At 43.9% G+C, this 22,947-nt stretch overlaps 1 protein-coding gene across 7 annotated transcripts in view; it reads left to right on the forward strand.

Moving 5' to 3' along the window:
* The window catches only part of LOC106802682 (uncharacterized), a 134,568-nt gene that overhangs the window by 25,111 nt on the left and 86,510 nt on the right, over nt 1-22,947 (forward strand). For 2 of the 7 annotated variants that reach the window (XR_015553628.1, XM_087436619.1), the window contains exon 1: nt 5,777-9,529. The exons of 3 other annotated variants lie outside the window; for them this stretch is intronic. Coding sequence is in view for 1 of the 4 variants with exons in the window: in XM_087436619.1 (XP_087292745.1) it covers nt 9,463-9,529 (67 nt within the window). In the remaining 3 variants the exon portion in view is untranslated. Of the gene's footprint in view, nt 1-5,776; nt 9,530-10,924; nt 11,619-22,947 lie in introns of those variants that run through there. 2 more of the 7 variants (XR_015553630.1, XR_015553631.1) reach the window with 2 other exon arrangements.

Consider the following 22,947-nt stretch of genomic DNA (forward strand, 5'->3'; position numbering starts at 1 on the left):
AGTGGGGCCTTCCCTGACACCCTTACTCAAAATTGCAACAAACCCCCTTCCTTTCCTATCTCCCTTCTCTCCTTTATTTTTCTCTATAGCATTTAGCACCACTTGATATATTACATATTTTTCTTATTTATTTGTTTATTGCTTAACATCTTCCATTAGAATGTAAGCTCCATGAAGACAGGGAGATTTTTTTTTTTTTAATCCACTGCTCTATACCTGATGCTTAGAACAGTTCCTGGTACACAGTTAGTGCTCAACAAATATTTGTTGAATGAATGAATTTGTTGGACTTTTGGTGTACCTATTGTGTATTTTATTTGCAATATTTTTTACTGTGTACATTCTGTGATAAACACCCTGGTATATACATCTTCGCACACTTGTCTACTTACGTCCTCAGGATAAATACCTAGAAATGGAACGGCTGAGTTAAAGGACATGCACATTTAAAATGTCAATTCATGGAGCCAGATTACCCTTAAGAGTGTTAACTTCTACCAGCAGTGCATGAGATTGCCTAGTTTTCCACATCGTCAGTAACACTGGGTTGTGTGCTTTTCATCTTCCCCATCTGACAGGTGAAACGTGGTCTTGTCACTGTAACATGGTAATTGATAATGTGACTCTGGAGCCAGCCTGCTGGGGCATGCATTCTGACTCAGCCACTTACTAACTGTGTGACCTTGGGTACGTCATTTAACTTCTGTGTCCCTCAGTTCCATCTTTGGTAAAGTAGGGATAATGATAGCACCTATTTCATGAGGAATAAATTACAGTCATGTGCCACATAATGACGTTTTGGTCAACGACAGACCGCATATATGATGGTGGTTCCATAAATTTAGTACCATGCAGCCCAGGTGTGTAGTAGGCTATACTTTCTAGGGTTGTGTAAGTATACTCCATGATGTTCACACGACAATGAAATTGCCTAGCGTCGCATTTCTCAGAAGGTATCCCTGTTGTTAAGCAACACATGACTGTAGTCAGTCCAAGTAAATGCTTCGAATAGTAGCTGAGACATGCCACTCAATAAGTATGACTTAATTTACATTTCTTTGGTTATTAAAGATTGAACATATTTTCAAATGTATTTTGGACATTTATGTTTTTTCTTTGAATCACTTATTCATGTCCTATGCACATTTTCCCGGTAATATTTTCTTAATAATTTGTAAGAGCTAAAATATTGACTGTTATATGTGGTGCAGTATTGTTCCAAGTTTGTTGTCTTTCAATTTTGTTTATGCAATTTCTTTTCTGTCTGGAAGTTTTACATTTTTAGGTAGTCAAAATAATCTTTTCCCTTATTGTTTTTTCTGCTACTAAGCCAGTGTTTAGAAAAGGTATGCTTTCCTACCTCAAAATTATAAAAATAATTGTTCATGCTCTTTGAGTATTTTATGTTTGTGTATATTTTTAAATCTTTAAATTAAATCTTTGATCCACCTGGAATTTATCTGGATATGAAGACAGCAGTTGAGATCTGGCTCTTTTCTGCTTTTTTTTTTTGTGAGGAAGATCAGCCCTGAGCTAACATCCATGCCTGTCCTCCTGTTTTTTTGCTGAGGAAGACTGGCCCTGGGCTGACATCCGTGCCCATCTTCCTCCACTTTATATGGGACGCTGCCACAGCATGGCCTGACAGGCCGTGCGTCGGTGCACACCCGGGATCCGAACCAGGGCCGCCTGCAGCGGAGCGCGAGCACTTAACCGCTGTGCCACGGGGCTTGCCCCCCCCTTTTTTTTTTTTAACAGTTTTATTTTATTTTATTTTTTTTGTGAGGAAGGTCAGCCCTGAGCTAACATCCATGCTAATCCTCCTCTTTTTGCTGAAGAAGACCGGCTCTGAGCTAACATCTATTGCCAATCCTCCTCCTTTTTTTCCCCCCCCCAAAGCCCCAGTAGATAGCTGTATGTCATAGTTGCACATCCTTCTAGTTGCTGTATGTGGGACGTGGCCTCAGCATGGACGGAGAAGCCGTGCGTGGGTGCGCGCCCGGGATCCGAACCCGGGCCGCCAGTAGCGGAGCGCGCGCGCTTAACCACTAAGCCATGGGGCCGGCCCCATGAGATCTGGCTCTTTTCTTTTTTTTTTTTTTAATTTTTATTTATTTATTTTTTTCCCCCCAAAGCCCCAGTAGATAGTTGTATGTCATAGTTGCACATCCTTCTAGTTGCTGTATGTGGGACGCGGCCTCAGTATGGCCGGAGAAGCGGTGGGTCAGTGTGCGCCCGGGATCCAAACCCGGGCCGCCAGCAGCAGAGCACACGCACTTAACCGCTAAGCCGCTGGCTCTTTTCTGTTGGGTAGTTTCCCAAACCTGTTTGTTGAAGAGGAAGGAGCAAGAGCAAGAGCCTTTAATCTAGTCTCTCCTCCCCTAATTTGAAAGCAGGATATCCTAGAAGATAGCAAATCTTCATTTCAGAAAATGAATTTAATGTTTGGACTCAGTCAGTAGTCCTCGAGTTGCTAAGCTGTGAGATGTATATGCTGCGTAAAGCAGTGTGGTATCGGAACTCACGATTTGACTCTTAAGTGATGAGACTGCTGGGCTCACTAGTGCAGCTTCTCTGCTGGCTCTGGAGGCTCCTCCTAAGTGGATCCTAATTTGGGCGCTGCTTTGAAGGGGCCATTGTTAGTTTGGAATGATAAGTTCTGTGTTGTTCAAAAACTGAATGAAGTGACTGTAGCAGGTATTTCCTTACTCCAGCCTGAGGGTATTGATAGGGTGTTGATAAAGGGTATTGAATAGTGATAAACCCATTGTGTTCTAGCTCTGCCCTCATCAGCTGTTTTTGGAACTCTAGTCCCGTCCAGTTTCTTATTTCTAACTCAGGATGGAGGGAGGATGATTCTTATATAACAGAGCATTCACATATCCCATGGCAGCTGCTCTCTGCCAGAGATGATGAAGAAGGCTAGTTAACTCCTACATGGCGTATATTATGTGCCAGGAGCTGTTCTAAGTACCATACATATATAAACTCTTTATGAGGTGTCCCCCCAAATTCCTGTCCACCCAAAACCTATGAATGTGATCTTATTTGGAAGTAGGGTCTTTGTAGATGTAATGAAGTTAAGATGAAGTCATACCGGATTAGGGTGGGCCCTAATCCAATGACTGGTGTTCTTATAAGAAGAGGGAGGGCCGGCGTGGCTTAGCGGTTAGGTGTGCGCGCTCTGCTGCTGGTGGCCCAGGTTCGGATCCCCGGCCCGCACCGACGCACCGCTTCTCCCGCCATGCTGAGGCCGCGTCCCACATACAGCAACTAGAAGGATGTGCAACTATGACATACAACTGTCTACTGGGGCTTTGGGGGGAAAATAAATAAATAAAATCTTTAAAAAAAAAAAAAAAAGAAGAGGGAGACACATGTGAAGAGGGAGGATGGCTATATGAAGATGAAGGCAGAGTTTGGAGTTTTGCTGCCACAAACCAAGGAATCGCAAGGATTACTGGCAATCACCAGAAGCTGGAAGAAGCAAGGAAGGATTCTTCCCTAGAGCCTTCAGAGGGAGCATGGCTCTACTGACACCTAGATTTTGTACTTCTAGCCTCCAGAACTGTGAGAGAATAAATTTCTGTTGTTTAAAGCCACCCAGTTTGTAGTATTTGTTACAGCAGCCCTAGGAAACCGATGCATGCTCTTATCATCGTTTCTATTTTAGGATAAGGAAACTGAGGCCCAGAGCGATCAAATACTTGCAGATCTCTCCAGGCCACTACTCTGCTGGCTGGGCACTTACTCTGAAGCTGCTGCTGTTGCTTTTGTCAGCTCCACCACGGCCATCAGCTTCTGGTATTGCTGGGTTCAGTTCTGCTGAGCTGCTGGAATGGCTCCTTTCTCTAACACAGCAGCCATAGCCTTTCCCCATCCTTGCCCCTTCACACCCTAAAGCAGAAACTCCTCTCAGAAGGCTTCTGGCTGTAGCCTGATCATTTTAGCAGGTCTCTTCCCTGCCCCCCCCATCCAGGTGAAATCAGGCTTTTAGTTTTCATTTCCATGCGACATCAGAGAAGTATGGGTGACAATTAGGGGGAGGATCACCCAGCTTCTTCTGGCAATTGTTTTTATGCTTCCCATTTTTGGCCTGCTATACTTTCTATAATTTCTGTCAGTAGACAACTCAAGTCTTGTTTTTCTTTGATGCTTTCAGGATCTGACAGCTCACAGGGCATGTATCATAGTCCATGGCTCTGAGCAGAGAAGGGGTAGCTTCATGGCAGCACTGGCTGTGAGGGCCCTGGTCATCTGTTCTTGATAAACTCAACTCACACACTGGCTCTCTCTCCTGCCAAAGGGAGTGGGGGGGACAAGGGTATTATCTGACCCCGCTCATCTCTCTGAACAGCTCCTTGTCTGCCCACGGTCTCTTCTGCTGGCATCCCTCTGCATCTCGTTGTTGGCTACAGAATCTTGCCTATTTCCCAATATAGACCTTTTGCTTTGGGTCCTGCTCTTATTCTTTTTTTTTTTTAAATTTTTGTGAGGAAGATCAGCCCTGAGCTAACCTCCATGCCAATCCTCCTCTTTTTTGCTGAGGAAGACTGGCCCTGAGCCTAACATCTCTGCCCATCTTCCTCCACTTTATATGGGACACTGCCACAGCATGACCTGACAAGTGGTGCATCGGTGAGTGCCCGGGATCCGAACCCGGGCCGCCAGCAGCAGAGTGCGTGCACTTAACCGCTACGCCACGGGGTCAGCCCCTGGTGCTCTTATTCTTAACTCCTCTCACTAGACTTTGAGCTCCAGGAGCTCAGGAACCATATCTGTTTTGTTTGCTGCTGAATCCCAGGACTGAGCAAAGACCTGGCACTTAACTAGCCCCTCGAGAAATGTTTATTGAATGAAGAAATGAATACTCACCTTGAAGCTTTGGAATCCTGGTTTTCCTTGCTTCTTGTTGAAGCCAAGGACCAGAGTAAGAACTTTAGAGGTCTAAGAAATAGAAATATTATGATGTTCCTCATAATTTCAGCCCTCAGTATGTATTTCAAAAACAATATTAATCACAAAATAAGTATAAGGAAATCTAGCAACGTATAAGGAAATCTAGCAACGTATAAGGAAAATCTAACAAAATTCTGATTTTTACCATAGTGACTACTTAGATCTATTATTGTCTCTGCTTTGCCAGTGCCCTAAGCACATGCTGTTGGATAATCCTGCCTGGACCAACCCCTCCTTCACCTTGAACTGCACCTTCATTTCCTCTTTACTCCATCTACTGAAGCTGCTGGCCAGCCCCTTTCACCCCCAGGGGTGTCTGGCTCCTGAGATCCCAGCCTTGGCTAGTGCCCTGGCCTCCATGGGGGCTCCCAAGAAAGTCAGGTAGAACATGCACACTGCTAAAGAGTACCTCCTAATGAGAAATCCCAGTGGAATTGGGATTTATAGTCAGCATAGCACATTGTGCCAAGTGATTACACTTAGGAGGTTTTTAGTCATAATAATCTGCTTCCATGATCCTGTATGTGGAAGGCCCAGAAATTTCCCTGTGGTCCTCCTACCTGGATCACTGAGAGAGAAGTCAAGACACAGGCCCACTCTGCCTCCTGTTTTATCTGGGCCTTGTTGAGACCATTCAGAGAAGTAAAGTGTGATTCTGGAAGTTGCCCAGGCCTCCTACAGGCTGTTTCAAGGCTATGACTCTAATCAAATCCTGTTACTGCTTGATTCCAAAGAGTTTAAAATAGTGTTGGAAACCTCCTAGGAAAAAAAGCACCACCATAACTTCTTGGCTAAGGAAGTGATGTGTGCTGGCCAGAGCAGAAGGGGTAGCCAAGGCTCCCAGGTTCTATTCTGGACCTGTTGATTTGAGGTGTAACATTCAGCAATCTGAAATGATGTCCTGTAGCTCTGATGGTTTCTCATCTTCAGCGCAGAGAGTGATATGGGCTGTGCTGGCAGGGAAAGAGGCTGATGCACTGGTCCCCTCTCCTCTAGGAGAACCATTAGATGTCCTTCCTTTCATGTGAATTTCCAGGCCCCCTTTTTAAATGCAGAAACATCTCCCATACAGTTAATACAGGCACCCAGCAATATCATCCACATTTTACTTGAATTCAGTTAATAAGAATTGCTTTCCTTTTAGCAGTATGATTAGATCAGCTCTTCTAAGGGATGGGAACTTCGATAGAGTTCAGGAAAGGAAGGGAAGGTTGGTGTGGGGCACACGCTTTGGCCTTGGACAGCCAGAAAGTAGCAGGAGGGCAGCAGGTGTGTGGTGAGCTAGATAGGGAAGAACAAACTCACATCCCTGGAGAGCCAGGCATGTATTAGATGCTTTTCATATATTTTCTTATTTAATTATCACAATGCAAACCAAAAAAGTATCATCTCCATTTTTGCCTGTGGGCAAGCTGAAAGTCGAAGAAGTTATGTAACTTGCCCAAAGTCAGACAGCTAATAATAAAGACTGAGCTAGGATTTATTTCTCCTCAGGTCTGTCCAGTTCCAAAGGCCATGCTGTTTTCACAGAGCTCTTCTGTCTCTGATGAGATTTATGAAAGGAGGGTGGGGAAAGAAAAGATGAGGAGATGCCATCTTTCTCTGCCTCACAATTTTGCTTGTTGAGGTGTGTTTAGTCAGAGCATCCTGTTTATACAATACTAGGTTCTATATATAGAGATGCTGTAACAACATATGTGGGAAAGATACCAATTGGCTGTAGGGAAGGATTAAAAAAAGCCTTTGTTCTTTATGTCTAGGTCTTCATTGTAGTGTAACCCACAAGTATCAAAACACCACTGGTAACTCTGTTGTTCTGCTTAAGAGGCCTTGCCCTATCATCCAGATAAAATCTGTTGGTGTGTCCCAAGGAGTAAGCCATGATGGGGGCAGAGGTGAGGGTGTGGTGTGCTCTTACTGCATGTACTGGAGCTGGTGGCACCTGTTATGTGACTGTTACAGTGAATTATTACTGAGTAAACAAGAGGTGTCTCTCTTTTGCCTTTCCAAGGGAGACCAGATGGCAATGGGTGCTGGCCCAGATACAGGAGAGCCGGGCCTGTGGGTTGGCAGAGCAGACAGCTTGAGGATGTCAGGTGATGGAATAAGAAGAGATAGGGCTAGTCTGTCAAGTGGTGTAATTTCAGGGGCACCAAGAGTGTGTCCTGCCCCTCAAAGACTTGCTTCAACTATTTTCTATCACTTGGAATTCCACAAATGCAATTTGTTTCCCTTGTTTTAAGTCTTCGATACCCTATTAAAAATGAAGAGACTCCAGGAAGAGGTTTGATTGTGAAACATCTTGGTCATGTAAGTGGAAGTGTGAATGAGTTTATGAAGTTGATTTCTGAGAACTAGAGTAAGGCAAGGTTAAAGAGGAGAGAGCAGTGTGCCCCCAAGTTGGAGGGACAGGAAGGAGACACCACTGAGTTTGAGATAAAGGCCCTGAAAAGAGAAGTTGGGTCCCTAAAGAAACGCTTTGTTTCCTTCACAGTTTTGTCTGAGAAAACACAAGCAGCTGAGGGTGGTGGGGATGGAGACTCGACCCCAGCAGGGGGTGCTGGGTAGAGAGATTTGTTACCAGTGTGCTGGGTATACAGGCACAGTGTTGTCTGGAGAGCAGCTGACAGGCAGAATGTAACAAGGAGTATGGGACCTTTAGGTCTGTGGTTTGCTGTGATGTCCTTGGACAAGACCGTCACAGATCTTAGGAAGTGGGAGGCAGCTTCCCAGAAATGATGTAGAATGGTGGCGCAAAAGAAGCTACCAATGACAGCGTGGGCAGGGCACTTCCTCAGTGGCTGCTGGTCACAGACCGCTTCTGGTCTTGATTTCCCAATGAGCTGTGCTGAGATAGGGCTTTAGCGGAAAGCAAAATAAGCCATGTCAAAAACAATGACAAAGCACTTGGGGTGTCCACACAAAGGTGCCTTTCCCCCTTGTCTGCTAACTTTGCGGAACCAAAATGGCTAATCCAGAGGCTGCCAGTTTAGCACCTGTGATTCAGATCTACGCCTTTTTTGGCCTGAATTTTTCCAAAGAGAGAGAGCCTTCCTAGTTGACTGTTCATTGTCTTTCATTTACCAGTGCTCTCAAACTGCCTTTGTGATCTAAATTCTCACATCTTTTTCTCCTCCAGGGAGTCTTTGACAGAGGCAACTCAAATCTCAGTGCCTTTCCCAGCTCCTCACAGTTGGGTTCATGAATGCCCTTCACCCTCAGGCTTCAACTTCTATGCTGTCCACATTCCTACCCTAAGTCCAGAGCATTTTCTTTTGAATCAGACTTTTGGCTTCATTCAGGCCTCTGGGGTTTTTAGTCTTTTCTTCTGGCACATTTCCCTAGTGGGCTATCCTAGGAATGGTCTCTACCTCTCACTTTTTAAAGTTTGACAGGGTATGGACGACTCTTTCCTTACTGGAATCAGCACAATTCTGTGGAGGTTTCTGGATGTACCACATCCCTTCCTCTCTCCCCAGCCACTGTAACGCCATACCCAAAATCTAGTGACATAGCTGGATCTGCTGATCACCAGGATTTTGGAGCCAGTGGCCCCAGAGCAGGGAAATACTCTTGGGCATGCGTACTGTGCCCTGAGTGACAGCTCTGTCCACCAGTCTCTGCCTCCCCTCCATCTCACCTTTAGTTTGGCTTTTCCCTAAGAGGATCAGGCTCTGTCCAATTGCTCTGCCTGGACCCCTGATTCCTGTCCAGGACTACAACCCTGTTGTCAACCTCTTGCCAGGGGCTGTGGCCTTTGCTTTCCAGCCTCTCTCAGGCCAGGTCCCTTCTCCAATATTAGAGCCTTTTCTTGCATCTAGGTTTCGGTGGGTAGAGTTCCGCACATGCACAGATCTCCCAGTGTTGACCACCCTGAACTCTGCCTACTATTCTTTGGGCTAATTGGATGTCATGCTGGTCTGTCCAGCTGCACTTCTGGAACAAGGCTCTTAGCTTAGTTGCGCCTCTGTCCTGAATTTCATGTTAGCTCTCCAACTGCCTCTGCCTCAAAAAGAGCTTTTGATATGCATTTGTAAAGCTCCAAAAGGGAAATAGAGAATATAACACTTTCCAAACTTATTTAACTAGAGGACCTTTTTTTTTGTTTCCTGAAGGAATATTTATTAAAATTTCACAGAATATGGTGTTTGGTGGAACACATTTTTGGAAAGTATGAGGCTGTATCCCAAAGGAATGGACATGAACTGGAGGATTTCCAGGTGAGGATAATGTGACAATCAGTGAAAAAAATTCTTTGGGGTTAGGAAATCTCTCCTGATGCTCTTCATTCAGCAGATGCCCACTGAGCACCTATTGTTTACCAGTCTCTCTGCTGAAATCACACCATGTATTTGACAACTTACTGTGTGTCTGCATAAGGCCACCTCTGATCTGGAGTGGAGCCCTAAGGTGGAGGAGGTTCTGCATTCCTTCTCCTATATTTGGATCCTCTTCCCCTTTCCTCCAGTTGAAACAGGAAGTGGTGCGTGGGCTGATGCCATCATGGCCACAGACATCATCAGCTTCTGGATCCAAGGAAGGAGGGATTCTCTGAGGCTTCTTTCCCCAGGTTTGACCTTTTCCAGGATTTCTCTAGCACTTCTGAGCGCCCCTTCCCTCTGAGACTGTTCATCTCAGCATCAGTCTCAAGTCTCACTGCTAGTTCAGGATTTTGACTTTATATATGGAAGTCAGTGTCAAGTGGGATGGAGTTCATTTTTATGGAATGGATGTGACATTATAAATTTTCTACTTTCCCTATGAAATCCTTCTTTTATAGCTCATGGGCAGCCCAGACTATAATAATTTTTTTCAACCCTTCAGTGGCGATAAACCCATGCTCTGTGGGCAGGGCAATCTTGCAGGTGGAGAGCCATTTAAATCTGGCAGGGTGATTGACTAAGTGCCAGGAGCTCCAGCTGGCATAGCTGGTAACCAAAGAGAAAGTCAGTCATTTCTTCTGTATGCCATTCCCAACCATGACAGTCAGGAAAAGACCACTTGAAGCAGATAGAAATCTCTAAGACTCTTGACTAAGAAATTATTAGATCCCTTTGAGACCCTGATGTATGTGTCTTTACTGTCATGAATGAGATCTTTGGTTGGCTGATCTTACCTCAGATAGTTGGCTGAGCTAATCCTAAAACAAACTAGATGGAAAAGCTCAGCTTTGACCCTGCCCTTAGGTGTGGTGGTTTGTTTTTTTTGTTTCTTCTGAGGAAGATTTGCCCTGAGCTAACATCTGTGCCAGTCTTCCTCTATTTTGTATGTGGGTTGCCGCCACAGCATGGCCACTGACCAGTGGTATAGGTTTGCGCCTGGGAACCAAGCCCAGGCTGCTGAAGCGGAGTGCACTGAACTTAACCGCTAGGCCATGGGGTCAGCCCCTGAGTTAGGGTGTTCTTTGAACATCCAACAAGTAGCATCCTCCACCCACAAGCCTCACCCTAGCGGCCTTGGCCTATGGCACTTGTCCATTTCTGCCACTTCTTCTGAAAGACCTTAGTTTTCGCTGTGAAGATTGAGTGTGCTCAGTTACAGGAAGGTGGAAAGAGGGCTTGAAATGAACATTTAGAAATCTTAAATAGAGCCAGTCGGTTATTTGGTCAGTCTAGATATTTATAAGTATTAGTTGGCCTATAACTGCAGAAGGCTTGTTTTCCCTGACTAGTCTTTTCCTAAGAGGCTCCCTACATGAAAACATTTCCAAAGATGCTGTCCTTAGCCCCCTTCTCTCCTCCCTCTATATACTATCCCTGGGTGATCTCATCTGTGCTTATGGTTTTAGCTACTGCTGATACATCCAAAACTCTCAAATCTCTATCTCCAACCTAAATCTGTCTTCTGAGTTCCTGGCTCACTGTGGCCAAACAGTATTGACGTTATAACCTGGATGGCTCTTAGGCATTTATTTTATTTTATTTTTATTTATTTATTTATTTATTTATTTATTTATTTATTTATTTATTATTATTATTATTATTTTTTTCCCCAAAGCCCCAGTAGACAGTTGTATGTCATAGTTGCACAGCCTTCTAGTTGCTCTATGTGGGACGCCGCCTCAGCATGGCTGGAGAAGCGGTGTGTTGGTACGCACCCGGGATCCGAACCCGGGCCGCCAGTAGTGGAGCGCACGCACTTAACTGCTAAGCCACAGGGCCGGCCCTCTTAGGCATTTTAAACTCAGCATGTCCCAAGGCAAATTATATTTTTCATCAACCCAACTTCTTCCTCCTATTCCTCTATTCCTTCCTATTCCTATTTCTCCTCCTTTGTTCTTTGAATTAGGAGCATCACCATCCAGGGTCATTTGTAAACTTGCTTCTGCATCACTGTCTTCCACTATTCCCCCACCAGGAGTTTAATAGGCTCTGAGTATAATGTAGGATGTTTAGAAGGTGGGTGGGTGGTTCCTTCCTTCCTTTTTTTCTTCCTTCCTTCCTTGCTTCTGTCCAGTTGTGGTTCTTGTCTGCAAGGCGTCTATAGCTGAATTCAACAGAGAAGTTCGCAGATAGAAAAAAAACATAAAGAACAATTAAAGGTTAAACTGAGGTTCAGATTCTAAGTAAAATGGAAGTTCTGGAAAGGAAGCATCTGAGGGCTAAAACCTTGGGAGAAAACTTCATGGAAGAGGCGAGAGTTGACCAAGGACACTGTAGGTAAGGCAGGGACCAGAAGACCCCTTTGGGAACATGTGGAGTGGAGAAGGGATGGGGCATATGACCCTTAGCTACTAGCTGCTTCTGTAAGTCACCACTGAACGTCATGCAGTTTGGTTCCTTTTAAAAGGTTCTGAGGATTGAATATCCTAGTGTAACCCATTAGTTAGCTGGAACTATCCTTTCCCTTAAAATTTTGGCTCAAAGTGTCATTCTGCAAGCTGTAGAAAGTAAGTCTGATTCCTTCACCCAGATTTCTTCAGATTCCTGGGAGCTCATGTATTTATGGTCCATCTAATTTTGAGCTCTTGCTTCCACTATATTACATAGTGTAATAGTATAGTGTTCAGGGTCTAGATGAACTTACTGGCTCAAGCATGCTGTCCCTGTTTCCATCCACATTGGCCCAGATGTAGAACTCAGATATCTCCCAGATAAAGCTTTTATGTATGCAACAGACTTTATTAATGGTTTGGGATAATGGAGAGCGTTTTATATTGTAGCAAAGCAAGCAACTTGAATTCTAATACTGGCTATCCCTGTCCCTTAAAGTACTTTTGCCCACCTCTCCATTAGGGATTCATCACTACTCATATCACCCATGAATATGGCTTTGGTCTCTTACAATCTTATCTTTCTTTCCTCTGCAAACCTTCTTTGCTCTATAGCAATTAAGCACTCCAGATACTTCTTAATCTATTATGCAAAGCAATTGAACTCTAACTCTCCCTCCCAGATTTACCTCTGTATGTCCAAAGCCCACTAAAGGGCTCTGCTGTGTAAAAAGCTCATCCACTTCTTTAACCACACAAAGGATTTGTAGAACCTTGATGTGTTCTTTTACATTACCTTCCCTCTTTTGAAAGCATTTCTTGTTTTAAATAGCATTTACTTCTTCTTACCCTAGGAATGGTTTTGCTTTGAAGGATCTGTGGAGGGAAGGTAAGAGGATATTCCAGGCAAGGGCAATAATGTGAATATAGGCAGCAACCTACATAAAACCTATTGTGGGCAATGAAAAAACTAGTCCAACTGGAAAGAAGAAGAATTCTTGGGGAGCAGAGCTCAGAATAGATTAGAAAGTCCAGAAACAGACCTAGGTTTCAGTGGGAAAGGATAGTGGTTAGGACAAATGTCTAACCATTAAAAAAACAGTCTCTATCACCTTCTACCAAAATGAATTCTAGATGGATTAAAGATTTCTACATAAACCTAAAGTAATAAATGTACTAGAAAATAGTTTTTTTAGTATGGCACCAAAAGCAGAAACTATAAAGAGAAAAGTATGATGGATTCGCTATTAAAAAAAAATCACAACAAACACCATAAGTAAAAGATCGATGACAAACTGGTTAAAGAGGATTTTCAGCATATCTCTAATGTGCACAAGGCTCTTACAAATCGATAGGAAAAAAGCAAATACACAAAGAGAAGATGGGCCAAAGTCATAAAAGAATAAATACAAATGGCTAGTAAAGCATATAGAAAAAGGCTGTTTCACTTATAATCCAGAAAATACAAATAGAAATCAGATATCATTTTTTAACTGTTAGATTGATAAATATTAAAAAGAAGAAAATATGTATTGCTGATGAAAGCTTGAGGAAACAGGAATTCATACTCTTTTGCTGGGACTATAAATTAATACGGTCTCTCTGAAGTTCACTTTGGAAATATGTATCAAATTTAAAGTGCACGCACTCTTAAACCAGCAATTCAACTTCTAGGTATTTATCCCGAGGGCAAGTGTATAGAGATATATGTATGAGGATATTTGTTACTACAGAATTTATAAAATAATCACAATGGCCATCGATAGGAGATTGGTCAGATAAATTATGGTATGTCCATACAATGATAAATGAAGTAGATCTGTAATTATTGACACAGAAAGATGGCCACAATATATACATGAAAAAAAAATATAGCATATGAACCTGTTTCAGTTGAAATACATAAATATAGACATAACTATGTGTATATATTTAAAAAAATCATATAACATATTGTTAACAGAAATTATCTTTTCTGATTCAGAAAAAAAAGCCACTTAAAAAAATAGAAAATAGATTCTGATTTGAGGGTGGTGGGTGGGCTCACAGTTATTTTACCTTGGTGGGCTAGGCAATGAATAGTGGTGATAAAAGCAGTGATCAGGGAAGGTTATATGGTGTGTGTGTGTGAAATGAATGAAGTGAAAAATGAGGTTAGAGAAACCAATTAGGAAACTATAGTGGCAGTCCAGGCCTGAAATAATAAGGCATCACCTGGAGTAGGTAGTGGGATTATAAGGAGAAGGACCAATCTGAGGGACATTTCATAGAAGAAACCACTGATTTGATAGTCTGTCAGTCAGGAAGAAGACAAAGAAAGAATAACAAGTCACTGATAATGTCAAGGTGTCTGTCTACTCTGTAAAGCTGGAAAATTACTCATCATGACTGGAAAGGAGAACCATTCTTCTAGAAGGGCGAGACGAATTTGTTTTGTGGAGTTGAATTTGAAGGGCCAGAGGTACATCCAAAAGGAAATGTTCTGTAGGCTGGGGATTCCCATTTAGAGGAAAAGGTACTTCTAAAATAGAGGCAATAGGTGGGAGTGGGGACTCTCTAGATTTGACCCGCTGGAGGTGCTTGGGGGAGGGGTGGTCATATATTGGTTCTCTCTTTCCTGTTGGCAGTCTGGACAGACCCTGGAGAGGAGCATGTGGCAGTGGTCTCATTTGGAACCTGAGAGTAGAACTTGAGGGGAGGTAGGAGTAGGCAGTAATCATCATAGTAAAACAACACCTACAATGTTATTTAAAAATCACTCTACCATTTACAAAGGCCATTATATACAGTGACTTAGCTAACACAATCCTGTATGCTTTGCATTATTATTTTTCTCCTTTTGAATGAAGCTCTATTTCTCCTTTTACTGAAGCTCAATTAGAGAGTAGAATTAGGACTCAAACTCAGGTATTCAGGTCTCAAATTTCATTTCTCACTTCTCCACTCTCTGTCTCTTAGAGATGAATTTTCCGAGGAGAGAAAGACTAGGGCAAAAGCTGCAGCCTGGAGCTCAGGTTATCCACAGTTAAGAGGTGGGAGGAAGGAGAGAGCCAGGGAAGATGCCAGTTCACTCATAGTCACTGCCCTGTCCCCTGGCCTTTGTAGGCCCTGACATTCCTCTAAACCAGAGACTGATGGATCTTCCGTAGAATTCCCGGGGGAAAAAAAAAGTCCTAATCTGTCCATAAATAGCTTGAGGTGTTTTGGAAGTAACGTTCGCCAGTTTGGTTACAGCAGAGTTAGTGTGGTGGCTTAGTGGTTTATTGAATTCTAGCTTCATTCTTTTGAAGACAATACAGTAAAAGCATATTGACTTACACCCATGAGGGAAGGGCTTGTCTGAATTAATTACATGAAAAAAAATTTTTTGTGAAGTCCTTAGGTTTGTTTTCTTTTGGAGTCACATGGTAACTCACTTGTGTGTGTGCTAGCTGGTAGAGATCCTAAGAGGACCTACTTTAATGAGCAGAAAATCAAGTGTTTTAAGTCACTTCAGTTTTCCAACTGACAATCATATTTATGGGATTAAATTGTGTAGCTAACCCACTCTTTTTTTTTTTTCGGAGGAAGATTAGCCCTGAGCTAACATCTTCTGCCAATCTTCCTCTTTTTACTCTTTTTGTATGTGAGCCGCTGCCACAGCGTGACCGCTGACAGACGAGTGGTGTAGGTCTGTGCCCAGGAACTGAACCTGGGCCCTGAAGCGGAGTGCGCCAAACTTAACCACTAGGCCACCAGGGCTGGCCCAGCTAACCCATTCTGATGGCATAAACGCAAAAAGCAGTTATCTCCTGTCAGAAGTTCTGAATCAACAGGCTCCACTTTAAAGAGGTTCTCCTATAGTTGTTAGATTGGTGTCCACTAAGAATCCTGCAAGGCATCCTTGCAGCCCAGTGCTTCAAGCATAGTGCGCAGTCAGGAAACAGTGGTTGAATGAATGAATGAGTGAGTGAGTGAAGGACTGAAGGAATCTTTCTCCCTGAGGCATGTTGAGCTGTGCAGAACAGTCTTCCCACAGCCTCATGCTACAGCTTGGCTGGATGGTTTTAGGAGAAGTCTTATTATTGGGGTTTTGTAGTGGGGAGGGAGGAAGTGGAGACACCATGGGAAGTTTCTTCTCTGTGAGTTGGTGACTCCACAGGAGGGGTGTTTCCAAAACCAGTAAGCTGGTGGCACTTTAGTCCTGGTCACGTGATCTCTCCTTCTAAAAAGATCAGGCTGCTGAGAAAGTCTCTGGAGCAAGTGAGGAGGCCCACAGAGACAGGAGATTTCCTATTGGCAACCTGGATCTTACCCAAAGAGGGCAGCTACTTTGTAAGTCCTCTGTGGGAGGCTCTCTACCACTCTTCCTCCTCACTGCGTGGATTCTAAGTCGGAGCCTCTTTGGCTCATCCTTGGCTTGTGCTTATCCAGCCTGGCCCTGCCCTTTGGCCTTGTGCCATTGGTGATTTTTAGCCCTCCTGGTAATTGCACCCTCTATGAGCAAACTGGGAAGTTCTGGTTTCGGCTCCAGAGGGACTGGGGCCAGTCTCCTGGCCCTACCCTGTGTTTCTTGGCATGCATTCCTGGCCACTTTTTTACCCTTAGCACAGTCCTCCAAGCCCGTAATTCTGCCTGGGTAAAGATTAAGTAATGGCTTCTGGACGGTGGGGGCAAGAATGTCAATGCTTTGGAAGACACTCCTCACACCAATCTCCATGTCCTGCCTTAGGAGAATTATTGGTCTTATATAGATGATCTAACAGTTATTTTGGGGATGGTTGGGGGCCATGGAGATTCTTCATATCACAAAAGGATTTACTGCTAGTTTTCTTTAAGCATTGAACCTGCTTTTCAAAATAAAATTTGATTTTCACATGGTAAGTAATGTGCAATTATTCACATCAGAAAAAAACTTTTGAGATTTTTCTAGGCGAACTTCCTTGTTTCAGAAATGAGCAAACTTCAGGAGGTCCAGCAACGGCAAAGCCATGCCTGTGCGGAGGACCTGACACTCAGATTATGTGAAAGGAATTGAAACAGAGAGGAGCAGACACTGTATGACAGGAAGTCTCAGTTGCTCCTGGAGGAGCATTTCTCTGGTTATTTTTCAAGTGAGGAAGGGGGAAAAATGCATTTCTTCCCAGGAATGCCCTGCTCACATCCCTCAGATTGGGTAATTCGTGCCTCACTGACTTTTACCGTAGTCCTTTCAGACAGAAACCAAAACGGCATGGTAATACCTCAGTATTTGAGACTTTGAGGCATATTTAAATAAGTGAAAATCTAAATTACAGGATGTGAATGCCACTTTATTAAATTCAATATGTAAAAAAACCTAATATTAAGTTAGCAAAATGTCAGTGGAAGTTCTTCAGGGGTCCTGATTTAATTAGTCGATTAGATTGATTTGTAATTAGAATTATCCAGTCTATAACAGGTACTTGTAAAGTCCATTCATTCATCAAATATTTATTAACTGCAGAGAGTTCTATGATAACTTGAGATAAAGTGATAGGGTATGACAGGTATAGACTAAAGCTGTGGGAACTCAGAGGAGAGGTCGTTTCTAGCTATTGGACCTAGAGAATCAGGGAAGTTTTGTGAAAACAGGTTTCTTTGTTTTAAAGAACACTTTAAACAATCTTGCTTATACTCTAGTCAGAGGTAGTGTTGATACAAAGGAAAAGCTATTTTCATTCATATTATTAAAATTATTCTCATTCTTATTATTAAAACTTTGAATTAGTAGCAACATAATATGTTTCCTTTCACTATGCTTCTTTGCTAATCTCTAAAGCAATTTCCAAAGAGCAAACACTTAGTAAATAAGAGCAGTCCACTCTGTTTACTAGACGGGACCTCTGTAGCTAGTGAATGGAGGCAAGGTTGTGGACCCACTCAGGGAGGCCACTCTTGCAAGGAGCTTGGCTGTGAAGTGAGGAGAGTTAGTGAAGGGAGAGGACACAGGATCTAGGGAGGGTTATTTATTTTTTGAGACCCTAGCGTGTCCCTGTGATGTGGGGAAAGGGCTAGGAGAGAGGGAGAAGTTGACGATAGAAAAGAGAAATAAAAATTGTTGAGCAAGGCCCCCGGGGAGAAGGGGCTACTGTATCCTGAGCACAGGTGGAGAGATTAAACTTGAACTGAACAAATGACAAGGCTACCACTGAGGTTGGCTTCACCACCACTACTACCACCATTTATTGCTTTCCTACCTTTGCTAGCACTCTGTTGAGCTCTTTTAAGTCTCATTTGAGAGGGATGAGCGATGTGATGGGGCAGAGGAATTTGTTAAGGTTTTGTGGAGACACAAAGGTGGAGTTTCCTTCTGCTGGGCTTTGTTTTCTCTGGGCAGAAGAAGTTGTGGTCATCTGCTGGGAGCAGAAAGGATAGTGGGGACAGTGGCATGTTTTTTTTCTTTTTCTTTCTTTTTTTTTTTTTTTTTTTGCTGAGGAAGATTAGCCCTGAGCTGACATCTTTGCCAGTCTTCCTCCACTTTATATATGGATCACCGCCTCAGCATGGCTGACAAGTGGTGTTGGTTCATGCCTGGGTTCTGAACCCGCAAACCCATGAACCTGGGCCGCCGAAGCAGAGCGTGCTGAACTTAACCACTACGCCACAGGACCGGCCCCAGTGGCGTGGTTTTTAAAAGCTGTTGCAGGGCCGGCCTGGTGTCGCAGCAGTTAAGGTGGCGCAGCAATTAAGTGCGTGCACTCTGCTTCGGTGGCCTGAGGGTTCGCAGGTTTGGCTCCCAGGCACGCACCGACGCATTGCATGTCAAGCCATGCTGTGGCGGTGTCCCGTATAAAGTGGAGGAAGATGGACATGGATGTTAGCCCAGGGCCAATCTTCCTCAGCAAAAAAAAGGAGGATTCGCATCGGATGTTAGCTCAGGGCTGATCTTCCTCACACACACACAAAAAAGCTGTTGTGCTAATGGCAGTGATCTGAGAACATGTAGGAGGATAGCTGAGCAGTGCTGAAGACCCAGCTAATATTGGAGATGCTGACTTTCTAGAGGAAGCAGCCCTCATGACTTAATGGTTGCTTTAGCAGTGCTCAGCAACTTGGGGGTTAAAGTAGAGGACATTTGTATTCAAATAGGAGCCGTGTTTTGTGGGGCAAATGGAAGACTTGGAGTAAAGGGAGTCTAGGATATGGTAGCAGAGTGGTTGTCATCTAGTTGGATAGAGAAACAGGAATGATAGGCAGCAAAATGATGGGGGGTGGAGTGTCAAGGGACTGGAAATCTCAGTGTAGTTGAAGTACAGAAGCTAAAAAGTAAAAACAAGAAGAGGTAGAAATATAGGAGGATATAGGAGTTCATGACCAGGCAAAGGGTCTGATTTGGAGTGGAAAGGCAGACTCTGGTCAAGGGGCCAAAGTCCTTGATGACCAAGAGGTTAGTAGCTGACAGCAGTGAGGATGAGTATAGTTATTTAGTACAGGCCTCGGCAAAGGAAGGATTTTTTGGAAGGTTGTAGGAATACTGGCTTGAAGCAGCATTGAGACAGATCATCTGTTTCTCCTCTTGGTACCACTGGGTAACTGAAGAGTGATTTTATGGCAGAATCTTCATTGCCCAGAAACCAGGTTCCTCAAGGAGTGTCAGGTTTCAGCGAGGGGAACAGAGGCCAGAACCATCTTTTAGGCTTGCTTTCTGCACTGCCTGCGTAAATACCATGGAGTTTTAATAGTTGCGGGAGGGGAGAAGTTCTGGGCAACTGAGACACCTCCGCAAAGTACTGGGCATTTAGGCAGAGTTTGCAGGAACAGGGAATAAGTATTCCTTTTTATTGTTGTTGAGGAAGATTCACCCTGAGCTAATATCTGTTGCCAATCTTCCTCTTTTTTTTTTTTTTTTTTTTGCTTGAGGAAGATTAGCCCTGAGCTAACATCTGTGCCAGTCTTCCTTTACTTTACGTGTGGGTCACTGCCCCAGCATGGCTGTCAAGTGGTGTAGGACCATGCCCAGGATCCGAACCCCTGAATCTGGGCTGCTGAAGCAGAGCGCCCCGAACTTAACCAGTGCACCATGGGGCTGGCGTCCCCAGGACTAAGTATTCTTGCAGGCAAATCCCATTTGGCCACAGGGTTTTTTGAACTGTTCAGGATCAGATTGGGCCAGTGCTAATCTTCCGTGGGAGGCTGAAGGGAAGCGTTGTAAAGGTCCTGTTTAAGACCCTAGGAGTCAGGGCCGGCCCACTGGCGTAGCGGTTAAATTTACGTGCTTCGCTTCAGCAGTGCGAGGTTTGCAGGTTCGGATCCTGGGCATGCACTGACACACCGACACACCACTTGTCAAGTCATGCTGTGGTGGCATCCCATGTAAAGCAGAGGAAGATGGGCACGGATGTTAGCCCAAGGCCCATGTTCCTCAGCAAAAAACGAGGAGGATTGGCAACAGATGTTAGCTCAGGGCTAATCTTCCTTAAAAAAAAAAAAAAGACCCTAGGAGTCAATGGACTCATGAGCCTTTCTATTCCTATGGGGTCTGGAATTTATGTTTCCTTCCATGGTGACAGTAAATAATGCCCTAAAGCCCACATAGTTTGAAAGAGTCTGGAAATGCTCAGGTTATTGTTTATAAAGATGTTTTTGGATTTTCAGTGGTTCAGGTTTCCTTTGACATTGTTAATACATGATTCTAAGCAAAAATTAAGAAAGAAGCCTCCAAATAGGTGAAAACAAACAAATAAAATCTTCACAATTCTTTTTGCCCCCTCTTAACTTGATCTGTTTACACCACCACCGTGGCTATAAAACCAGATGTGAACAGCTCTGAAAATGATTGCCTCATCAGCCATTTCACCACAGGAAGCTAAGCAAGGTTGTGTGTCCGCCAGCAGAAGAGACTGTGTGGGTCAGGGCTCTGAGTGTGCTGCTCCCTTGGCAGTACTTTGTAAATTGTTTGTAATTGATTTTGGCACGTAAAAATGAGACACTTCTGTCTGGCAAAAGTCATCATAAACAAACTTAGAAGACAATCGACAGGCTAGGAGAAAATTTTTGCTAAGTATGTAATAGACAGTGGATTAATATCTATAATCTGTAAAGGGTTCCTAAAAATCAATAAGGAAAAGACAACAAATCCAATTGAAAATGGGCAAAGAATACAGATAGGCAAGTCACAGCAGGGCAAACTTGAATTTCGTCTGAAGAAATGGTTATCCTTGAGTACAGGGATGTGCTGGACAAGAATCTTCATTGCACTGGTGAATGTCCGTGAGTGGGGCACTGTGAAGTACTGTGGCCGTGAAAACACTGAAGTACGTTCTGTATCAGTGAGAAGAGCAAGTGTAGAGCAGTGGGAATAGAATGTTCCCATTTATTTTTTAAAAAATATTCCTATTTATTTGATTTGGTATGGATTCTTTCTGTTTTAAATTTTATTAGAGGGTTCCTTTAGGTTAAAAAATATTTAAGGCTGTATTTTTTTTTCCTTCTTTTTTTTTTTTTTGTAAGGAAGATTAGCCCTGAGCTAACATCTGTTGCCAATCCTTCTCTTGTTTTTCTGAGGAAGATTGGCCCTGGGCTAACATCCGTGCCCATCTTGCTCTGCTTTATATGGGACACCGCCACAGCATGGCTTGACAAGCGGTGCGTTGGTGCACGACCAGGATCCGAACTTGCGAACCCTGGGCCACTGAAGCGGAGCGCGCGCACTTAACCTCTATACCACCAGGCTGGCCCCAAGGCTGTATTTCTTTAATCACGACATTAATGAATGAAATGTCAACTTTTGTTTTCCTCTTATGTAAGGTAAAAGATTTATTCTCCATCCTCACCTTCTTCCTCTTTATTTGTTTAATCTGGTATTATAAATCTTAGCCTCTGAGAAGAATTTAGGGACTTCTCCCTACCCCTCCTTCCCTGAGAACTAGAAGGATTCCTAAGGGATGCTCTGGGTTGGCCGTGGTGCCTGCAGCTGCTCTTTTTGGTGTGATGAACAAAGGAATTCAAAGCTCAGAATTCTTTCTTAGGATTTCCTCTTTTTTGGTATTCAGAGCCTGGCAGATCCCCTCTGTCTCTTGCCTCCGATGCGTTCAGAGGAGCTGGGGCCTCCTCTGTTTGGGAGGCCTTGCTTGCTCCTTCCCCTTAGGAAGGGAAGGGAATTATCTGAGTGGCCCAGGAAGGCAGGGCTTAGAGCTAGCCTAGGTCTTGGGAGGAAACCTACGTTTGTCCTTTCATCTCCTTTGGAGAAGCCTATCAGCCAGTTTTAATCTTGGTCTCAGGCCCCCACCAGCCTAGGTGAAAGGAGTCCTTGAAGCCAACACCTTAGTTTTGCCCATTTCACTGGGGTTTGAGGCTGCAGAGCTCCAGCCTGGAAACAACAGAAATTCCATCACAAGGTGGCACAAAGACGTAAACCGTTTTTTCTTTCAAAGACAGGCAACACTTTTGGGACAGAAGCATTGCTTTCCTTAATCACATTCTCAGTGTCAGCAGACCCCCAGTATGGGTGTCGGGGAATTGTTTTGGACTTGTAACATAGGCTTTTCTCTGAGCTGGAGAGTTTACATAGAGTAATAGAAACTTATTTAAAACCAAAACTGACTGCAGCCATTCTGCTTCTAAAGATGAGTGGCATAATTCATATTTGTAGGGGAAAAAAATCATTCCTTTCTCTTCACCACTACAGAATGGTGGTGAAAGAGTGAAAATTCAAAACTTGTTTTTTTTTTGGTGAGAGAGATTGGCCCTGAGCTAATATCCATTGCCAATCTTCCTCTTTTTTGCTGGGGAAGATTGGCCCTGGGCTAACATCTGTGCCCATCTTCCTCTATTGGGATGGGATGCCACCACAGCATGGCTTGATGAGCGGTGTGTAGGCCCACGCCCAGGATCTGAACCTGCGAACCCCAGGCTGCCGAAGTGGAGTGTGTGAACTTAACCCCTACACCACTGGGCCAGCTCCCAAAACTTCTTTTTGTTCCTCAGCACTGGTCAGGGGTGGAACACGGAGTGGATGGTTCGCAGTGTGGCTGACTCTAGCTGTGGGTCATTGGATGTCAGAGGAAGAGGGATGGAGAGCTAAGTTGGTCTGAATCATATAAGGGGAATTTAGTTTCCTGAGGGACGGGGAGATCCCCTCCGAAAGGTGAGACGTGTCTAGAGAGGGTAAAGGAGCCAAACAGCATGGTAATATAAAAACCCTCTGTCTCTTCATAACTTCGGGAAAGTCTGATGAACATACAGTGTTTTGAGTGAGTTTGTATATGTGTATTTTTTTCTTTCTTGTGTGTGAGGAAGATCAGCCCTGAGCTAACATCTGTGCCAATCCTTCCTCT

Source organism: Ceratotherium simum, chromosome 11 (assembly GCF_057802395.1).
Source record: "Ceratotherium simum simum isolate JZ-2026a chromosome 11, ASM5780239v1, whole genome shotgun sequence".
NCBI lineage: Eukaryota > Metazoa > Chordata > Mammalia > Perissodactyla > Rhinocerotidae > Ceratotherium > Ceratotherium simum.